The following is a 10,036-nucleotide window of genomic DNA, read 5'->3' as shown; positions in this document are numbered from 1 at the left end:
TGTAATTATTGATATTTTATTATTACCAGACAATTGAGATGTACAAATTATTTTAATTCGCAATGTCGAGGCAGAGGCAGCATAAGACTAGATAATAGTGATTTTAAATTAACAAGACCTCATACATGTGTTCCACAGAGACTTGTAGAAAATAATAATGACAACCAAACGGCTTTTATTCGTTCATTAAGACAGAGAGCTGTGAGATAACAAATAAATATACGTTCAATTTATAACGAAGAGATTCAGAGGTATCTACTCTAAAGAAATTTTAAATTATTACCTGTACACTATACATAATACTCAATAATTAGGTTTCTGGAGGCAGCAAGGACATATACCTATTTGCAAGCAGCAAGGACGATGCACAGAGCGAGACGTGGGCACCAACCATCAGTACCAAGTACAACAAGAGAATGGGGTGCTATGATTATCTCTGAAGAATGGAGGCAGAGATACGAGAATACCATTGGAAACCGTAAGTATTATATTTCATCAAATATTGACAATCTGTACAAATAAGAATGAATGAATTAAACATTTTTTAATTAATCATAATATGAATCTTATTTATTATTAGAAACTAGGTTTTATCAAGGTGAATTAGTTACTGAAGGTTTGTTATATGGCATCATGTTCTTCAATACTGAAATAGTGACAACACTGCGGCAAAATGGTATAAATATATCAAATGTAGCAGTAGATGGTACTTTTCAATGTCTACCCAATCATCCTACTGATTTACGTCAACTACTTACTGTACATATTATATTTAATAACATGGTAATAATACATTTTGTTTCACATATTTTTGTAGACTCACTTCAAATTAACATACTTGGAAAATATATAATTATGTTTAGAGTTTCCCAGTGGCTTATGCTTGTTTAACTCGTCACACACAAGCAGCATATGTGTGTGTTATGCGGTACATTTTTAGTCTTGAACTGCCCTATTCCCATGAAGTTCAAGTTATTACCGATTTTGAAACTGGTCTTCTTAACGCCATAAGAACAGTTTTCCCTGAATGGCATCAAGTGGGTTGTTCTTTTCACTTCAATCAGGTAATGGTCTGAAATATTTTCATTGTATTATTTGTGCTCACAAACAAGATAGGATTCTATACTATTTTTGTACAGGCTGTATTAAAACATACACATCAAATTGGATTGAGAAATATTATAAGAACAAATGTTACTAGTAGAAATATAGTTCGCTTGGTAATGAAATTATTATAAGAAATGTAATATGGTTAAATTATATATTATATTATATTTTTGTTTAGTTACTAGCTCTCCCATATCTACCTGCAAATGGAAACGCATATTCCAATGTCAGAGGCTTTACAATATCTGATGGGCTGATGATGATAAGGGCGATTGCAATACAGCAACAAGTCTTTGAAGAATTACGACCAGTCTTCAATTATTTTGATCGGTATTGGATGGGTGTGGTAGGTCCAGAAAGATTTTCTGTTCACGGATCAGATCACCGGAAAAATAACTTTGTTGAGTCATTCCACGCATATTTGCTTGGGTACTTGGGAGTTCATCCACCATTATGGACATTTTATGGTAAATCCTTTTAAAGTACATATACAAAATTCATAAATAATATTGGTATATACTATAAATGTTAGATCTAATCCGAGGTGTGGAGAATATAACAAGGTTGGAGCTGAGCCAAACACTAAAAGGCCAACAAGTAAGTTCAAAACATGGTTATAAATATATTTTACTAAAATCAAATAAAATGTATTATAATCATAATAATAATAAACAGGGCAGAGGACTTGTAGCATTTGCATATTTATGTTTAGTTCTATCAAAAATATAGCAGAATACAAAACCAATACATTATTATTATATTTTATTTTTCATATAAATGCATATTTTAAATAAATTGTCATTTTTCTACCGACATTTTAATTTCATCTAATATAGTAATTTGAGTTAAAAATTATTTTAAATTTTCATCATATAATTTGGTTGTTGACTGTCTGCAGATACATGGTTTTCGTAGAAATATGTCTCGAGGGTCGCCGATTAGATTAATTTTATTTACAACCAGTTTTTACTAAAATGTTAGGTATTTAATATTTTAGGGTCAAAAGAAGATTTTTCAAGAAAAATTTTATTTTATTGCTTATAGGGTTTTTAAGTCCATAAATGTTTGCATATTTAGTGCTTTTTAGAGCTACAAGCCCTCTGCTCTAATAATAAACTAATAAATTACTGCTAAATGTCTAGTGTACCTTATCATTAAATTTGTCAATGCAATGAATATGTAAAATTTTAATTCAATGATAAATATATACTATGAAAAAAAAATTCTGAGTAGAAAGGGTCAGGAATTTGGTTTTTCCCAATGAATTTAAAAAGTATTGGAAAAATTCTACTTTTGATAAAATCTTACCATACCGGGAACAAGTAGTGTTATTAACTCAAGTAGTAATAGTGGTATGATTTTGGCCTCAAATACTGGATTGAACCAATTGATGTAGTTTTGGATTGGTCTGAATATAGTGTTAAGAACTCGTCCCTCTCATGTACTTCAACCCGCCTCTCAACAAAATATGTTTGATGTATCTTTTAATGAAGAATCTGAAAATATAGATAGTGAAGGAGAACCAGTGATTGAGGGTAGATAAAAACCTTACTAATTTTTACTGATTATGTTGATTTAGTTGATCTATTATCCATTTTATTTATTTCAGTAGTAGACCGTAAAAATTCTGGTAATGTCCCTATTCAAAAAGAAGTTAAAGGTAAAAAAATTATGTTAGTATTATGTAGGTAGGTCTATATAGGTACATACCAAATTTATACCTAATTTAGGTACTAACATAATATATTGCTCTTTTCAAATTGAATAAAAATAATGCATATTGCATACCTACATAAAATTACCTTTATTTACCGTTATTTACCTTTCGCTATCACTTCCGCCTTATTAAAATATTCGTATTTAACGAACACTTTACGTTATTTTTTTCAAAATTGGAGTTTTACTCCTATTAGAGACGTTGGACTTCCCCGTTGATGGCTTCTTCGCGTTCCCCGCTAAATTTATTGACAGCCAGAGTGGATGGCATCGTTATTACTATATACAGGCATATATATATGCGTCGAAGCGTTCGATTTCATATTTTACAGACTTTTGCCTACTCGGTCTCGGTGACGCCGTGAGCTACTCGTATCGGTATTTATATATTTGATACACGTTATAGCCACAGAAGGTACTGTAGGCACATGCATATTTAAAAAATAAATGTAGGTATAAATGTTAAGAGTTGATACTGTAGCGAGCTGTGACATTTTAACTATTTATCTAAAAATAAAACCTAAAAGGGCGGTAGATCAAAGTAATCGTATATAATAAGAACCGCGTAATAATTACGTTAATAATAAAACCAGCAGATGCGCTGCCGTATTACCAAAAATATAACACTAATTTAGGCGGTGTAAATGCGTATACATAATCGTATATTATAGTACGCGCCGCGTAACATTAATAGTAATAGTAATAGCAGATGCGCTGCGTGTGTAGTAGTACAAACGAATAACGAGCGCGCGACCATGAACGGCGTGCGTCAATCTATATATGACTACTTATATAAATAACTCGCATAAAATGCCCATATAAAATCGTGAGTATTATGGAATAAAGCACCGCGCGTGTACAATAATAGCATATATATATGTTCAACTTCCTGCCGGGTGCGAGCGCGTGCCGAGGCCACAGATGACCATATACGGTTATCCAGAATAAGTAGGGACAGGGACAGACCCATCGAGGAGAGCTCAGGGACAAGCGTTCATCAGACGAACAACCGACGAGCTTAGGAGCAGTCATCAGAACTATTGTCACATCTCGCTAGTTTCATTCGTATATTTGACAAATTATCGTATATTTATACGACAATTTGGGGTCGAGTTATATTGAATTTTGAATTTTTACGACAATTGGGGTCGAGTTTTATTGAATTTTATAGGCCAAGTTGTAAGTCCTGATATTTGTGAATTTATTTGAAGACAGTGAGTCTATATTTTGAGATTAATTTTATTAAGGCCGGGATAAGTCCTTAAGTGTTGAGTTGATTATAAAATTGAATTAATTTAATTAATACAATTGGTAGGAGTCACTATTTAAGTATAGATGTCCTAGGATAGATTAATTAAGTTAGAGAAAAAAAATTGAAAAAAAAAAAAGGGGGTTTTTAATAGGGAATATAATAACGGTGTTTATTTTTTATTAAAATTGGTAGTAAAAATCTTAAGTATAGCTACAAACTGTTAATCGAACACTCGTAATTCTACGACTGACTGACTCCCTATGTGTTGTTGTGACGGTGCCCCGTCTCACATAAAAAACCCTTATTCAGCGGTTCCCACGGTAGCAGCGTCTTACGACACACACTCTGCATTATGATTGTCTATATATGTTGTTAACATATATAGATATATAAAAAATAAAATATGTGCTAATCAGGGGTTCTTAACACCCCCCAGACTAAATGAGACACGGGGGTCCAATGACCACAGTGTTTCACTTAAATGTTTAAGTTTCTGCAAAGTTTCGAATTTTCTGTTATTTGGGGGTCAGTTCAGTTTGACAATAAAATAATAAAATATTAAAAGGAAAAAAATAATAAAAGTAAGAAAAATAAATTACACTGTGTGTCTTCCTGAATACCATTAGGTTTTTCATGCTTCTGGTATTTCAGGGTTGTATATTTTTGTGACATTTTTTCTTAAACTAAAACTTAATATACTAGTTGTTAATATTGTTAGTATTACAATAATATAAATGACAATAACGTGAATGTTAATGTTGAAAATTAATGAAGGTTCAGCTAGGGTATGTGAAAGTTCATTTAACTCAACTACTTTATTAGTCAGTTGGTTCAAATTTTGAATTAGGATTTTATTAGTGAGGTTTTGAGGAATAATTGTTTTGACTATATCTTCCAATGTGTGTAACGGTTCATTCTTAGAATTTTCTGGTATAATATCTGAATGACTATCCCTACTAGCTTTGTTATTAGAAAATAATATAGAGTTTCTGTAATTAATTTTACAAAATGGGGGTATAGTTATTCTACCTACGCCCTCAATTTCTATCTTGGAATTTTCTGTTGGATTTGTGCAAGTGATGGTACCTACTTCCCGTTGGGTATAATAGATCCATGAATTAGTTTGCACTAACTGATGCCATATAGGGGCTTTTAATGAAACGAATTTGAATTTGCAATAGTCTGGATTAAATTGATTATTCACTAGTAATGAAACTACACATACATCTGATTCTGCACAATGCTGTACATGTTGATTACCTCTACAAACTTTATAGGGCTTTAATGTTGTACATTCTTCCCACTTTGCGTTATCTAAAGCAATACAATTTTCGTTGTCTCTGCTTACACCTAAATAATTTATTTCAGGGTCGACTAAGAAAATGGTTTGTTCACTGTGGGGTATGGGTAAAGGTATAGGGTGGTATATACTATATTCCTCACTGGTAATTAGTGGGATTTCTATGACGTAGATAAGATAGTTGTCTTTTAAGAATATGTTTTTTTCAGAGATTCAGAGGATTTCATTAAGAGATTCTATATTAACTTCCAATGGAAAAGTATTTCCAATCGGCAAGTCTACCTTAATTTCGAGAAGTTCTTTAATAATGTGCTGTGGTGTAAAGACACTAGTGTGAATTTTTCCATCTAATGCTGTATTTATTATGGAGATAAGGTTCTGGGTTTCATAAGCGTACTTGTTTAAAACTAGTTCAAATAGTAATGATTGTTCTAATACTTTGGTTCGGAATGCCAATTTATTAAGGTTTTGGATAGTAAGATTTGTTTGTACTTGTAGGTACTGGAGGTTTTGTTCTACTTTTTGTTGTTGAAGTTCTAATTGTTGTGTAGAGTTATTTACTTCTGCTTGTAAGAATCTGATCTTTTCCGGAATATTGCTTTTGCTAGGTACTTTGCTTCGATTTAGTTCTGTTATTTGATTTATAATGAATTCAACATCAATCTTTGAGCATACACCATACAGAATGTTGGCCATACGCCTGAATGTCTGCCCCAATCCCCGTCGAACTCTATTATCATCATTATTAATGGCTAACATAAGACTTCTGTGATTAGCTTCGATCTCGTTTAAATAGGGCAAAGTTGCTCTAGAAAATTGTTGTATAAACAGAGAGCAAATCTCCTCAATTTCCACATTACCAAGTCTGTTCTTCATATTTTCACAAATGGTCGTGGTTGCTTGATAGTGAGCCATGATGACATGGTATTTTGAAATTAGTAATTGTACATCCAAGGAGATTACCAATTCCCAACTTACATGTGACAATCTGGTTACTCCATGTGACTCATAATAGATCCCTTGTTGGCTCTTGAATGACGTTAGATTAAATACTTGGTGGTGATTTCTTTGGTCCGAATCTTGATGGAAGGTTCCGTGACGCTTATTGAAATTATGCTGAGTCTGAAACATAGTTATGTTCTTTCATGAAATTGTTTTAGAAGGTTCCGGTGTACCTTTACAGGTTTGGTTTTCTTAAGTATCGTGACATTTGGTGAATCTGGTTGGATTTCTACGATGGGGTAAGGACCTAACCATTTTGGAGCTAGTTTTCCCTTACGGGCTTTGTCTTGTACTAGGACCCTATCTCCTTCTGCAAGGTTTAGAGGTGCTATTGATTTGTCATAACGCTCTTTAGATTTGTGTTTGCTTTCTAATAGCTCTGCTCTCGCTAATTTATGAGCTTCCTGCATTTGTTTCTTCATCTCAAAGTAATAGTCCTCATAGTTGTGTTGAGGTTCAGGATCTCGTGTGAATGAATGAGGAACTGTTATCTCATTACCATAAACTAATTGGTATGGTTGAAATTTGGTTGCAGTATGTACTGTTGAATTATGACAAAACATCGCGAATGGAACATAAGTGTCCCAGTTTTGAGGATCTTTGTCAATGAAACTGCGTAAGTAGTCTCCTAATGTTCTGTGGCTACGCTCTGAAGACCCATTACTTTGTGGATGGTATGGAGTGGTCGAAGTTTGTTTGATCTTAAGAAGTTGACATACTTCTTTGAATACATGACTCAGGAATTCCGTGCCACAGTCTGTGACAAGACTTTTCGGAAGTTCATGTAAGCACACAAATTGGGTTACAAAATGGTATGCTACAGTGTTTGCTTCATGGTTTATCATAGGTACTGCCCATGCGAATTTAGAAAGGTCATCTTGAAGAGTGAAGATGAATATATTCCCTTTATGAGATTTAGGAAATGGTCCTACAAGATCTAGGTCCTAGAAGATTTTCTCAAAGGGTCTGGAAGAGGTTGTGGTTATAACCATCGGTTCCTTTACTGATCGATTTGGTATTTTCTGACGTTGGCAAGTTTCACAGGAAAGGATATATACTTTGATCATCTGTCTCATTACCTTCCAATGATGCTGCTGCAATATTCTTTGATATGTCCGATTTATTCCTTGATGTCCCCCCAAAGGAGTCTCGTGGAATTCTCTAATGATTCGTAACTGGTCTTCTTTCGATAACTGTTCTTGTGTTACGATTTTTATTTCTATTTCCGAATTTCGGAACGTGTAGTAGAGCATGCTCCGGACGGTTTCCCATTTGATACCGTCTCGATCTATCACTAAACGCGGACAAGCGAGTCGAGTTACTTTCCGCTCGTGGCAAATTTTGTTGAGATTCTGTAGACTCTGAAAAATATCTTCGCAGGTCGGTTTTTGCCAGAACTTTTCTTTAGTAATGAGGTAGAATATGTTTCTGTCTGTTATCTCTAGGGATGCTACCTCGGTAACCTTTTTCTGTAGACTATGTATCTGTGCCAGGTTGCCAAATTTTCTTCTTATTTGTACAGCTATTCCGTGTGTCATCTCGAAATCCGCCGAAACGCAACATGCCAGGGAAATGCTAGGATCCATTTCAAATATATTTCCTGATACTTCGCTAATTTTTTTAGTTGGTTTCTTAAGACTTGAATCTGCTTGCAGAAATTCCTGATAATTTTTGGTGATTTGTATTTTTATAGAAGAACTAGCTTGATGAGAGCTGTGATCGTTCTGAGGTTCTGAAGTTTTTAATGGTTCTGTATTGACTGGATGTTTTGAGTTCTTTGCGGCCTTTGATGATCTGGTGACGATTTGATTTATCCGACTTAAAGCATCTGCATTTGTGTTATTAGTGCCAGGTTTGTAATGAATGGTGTATTGGTGTTCTTCCAATTTTAAACGCCACCACGTTAGCCGTAAACCGGGGTCCTTTAGGTTAAACAGCCACACCAATGCTCGATGGTCCGTTATAATATTAAACTATTGACCGAAAAGGTACGGGCGAAAAGTTTTAACTCCCCATACTATGCTGGCTAATTCCTTTTCAGTGGTATTATAGTTTATCTCAGCTTTATTTAATGTCCTGGATGCATAAGCAATGGGTAGGTCCTTCCCAATTGGACCTTGAGAAAGTACACAACCAATTGCGTAGTTGCTAGCATCACAAGTGAGATTGAAGGGTCTGGTGAAGTCTAGATACTGAAGGATTGGATAATTTATTAGAAGGTTTTTCAGTTTTTCGAATGACTGTTGACATAGATCACTCCACTTGAATGGCACATCCCTCTTAAGTAACGAAGTTAGTTGTTTAGTGATCTGTCCATAATTTTGTATGAAACGCCTGTAATACCCAGAGAGTCCCAAGAACGATTTGATACCTTTTACGTTTTGGGGTACTGGAAAATTCTGAACACATTCAACTAATTTCGGGTCAGGCTTAACGCCTTTGTCAGTAATTTGGTGTCCTAAATAAGTGACCTCTTTCCTCAAAAATTCACATTTCAAGGGCTGTAGTTTTAGATTGAATTATCTGAGCCTTTCCAAAATTTCTGTAAGTTTTTGTGAATGATCTGAGAGGTCCTTAGCATAAATAATGATGTCATCAAGGTATACGAACGCTTTTAACCCATTCAGGCCGGAAAGTACCTTGTTCATCATCCTTTGAAATGTTCCGGGAGCACCCTTTAGACCAAACGGCATCCGCAAAAATTCGAAATGGCCTTTATCCGTAGAGAAAGCTGTCTTCTCGCGATCGGCCGGGTTCATTGGCACCTGATATCCTTGGGCCAAATCGAGTGTACTGTAGTATTTGGACTTACCTAACTGATCCAAGATGTCCGTGATATTGGGAAGTGGAAAAGCATCTCCCACTGTAACTTGATTTAGTCGTCGAAAGTCAACGCATACTCGATATTTCACTACTCCGTTAACATCCGGTTTCTTCGGAACCACCAAAAGAGGAGCATTCCATGGAGAGTCACTAGGGGCAATTACATCTTCTCGCTCTAAAGTCTCCATTTGTTCTGTTATTTCCTGTCGATGTCGCTGGGGTAGTCGGTATGGTTTTTCATGAATTGGGTGAACGGCTTCAGAAGTCTTGATTTCGTGAGTAACGGCGGTTGTTGCGGTAATTTTATCCCCTTCCAATTGAAACACATCAGAGTATTCCTCACAAACAGTAAGCAATGAGGATTTTTCTTCTGAGTTTAAATGGCAGGTTCGCAGGGCTGAATGTAAGCGAGATATTCTGGTCCCATCAACACAAGGTTCCGTATTTTCCGAAATTTGTGATAAGTGCACATTAGCTTCGTTGAAATCTTCGTGCTCGAGTTTCCCTAGTTGAGGGATTTGTAATTGAACTTCATTGTCTGTTGGATTAATAAAGGAAACGTATATAAGATGATTTCTCACTGTGGTAACACAATTTCCACAGGTGAGGGCATTGGTAATGCTTTGGCTTGAAATTAAAATGTTTGAACCCTCTGTTTTATTGGGAGCTGGAATGGCAACGAGGATTTCTGTTCTTGGTAGTATGGTTAAATTCACAAGAGGAGGGAGGATTAATTCCTTTGACTGGTAGTTGATTATAGTTCCATGTCCAATAATAAATGGTTTGCCTAAGATTCCTTCATTTGGTACTGGGAAATCAGATTTAACAACTTGGAA

At 35.0% G+C, this 10,036-nt stretch overlaps 1 protein-coding gene and 1 pseudogene across 1 annotated transcript; one reads left to right on the top strand and one right to left on the bottom strand.

Moving 5' to 3' along the window:
• Positions 1 to 363: 363 nt before the first annotated feature.
• On the top strand, positions 364 to 2,650 carry LOC132933338 (uncharacterized). Its single transcript, XM_060999638.1, has 7 exons — positions 364 to 478; positions 581 to 759; positions 864 to 1,064; positions 1,140 to 1,220; positions 1,286 to 1,574; positions 1,640 to 1,704; positions 2,504 to 2,650. The coding sequence occupies exons 1-7, from the start codon at positions 364 to 366 to the stop codon at positions 2,648 to 2,650; spliced, it is 1,077 nt and encodes a 358-aa protein (XP_060855621.1).
• Positions 2,651 to 2,672: 22 nt separating this feature from the next.
• On the bottom strand, positions 2,673 to 6,290 carry LOC132933337 (uncharacterized; annotated as a pseudogene).
• Between the last annotated feature and the right edge of the window lie 3,746 nt (positions 6,291 to 10,036).

This window comes from Metopolophium dirhodum, chromosome 1 (genome assembly GCF_019925205.1).
Source record: "Metopolophium dirhodum isolate CAU chromosome 1, ASM1992520v1, whole genome shotgun sequence".
Taxonomy (NCBI): domain Eukaryota; kingdom Metazoa; phylum Arthropoda; class Insecta; order Hemiptera; family Aphididae; genus Metopolophium; species Metopolophium dirhodum.
This window is presented reverse-complemented; position numbering and strand designations above follow the sequence as displayed.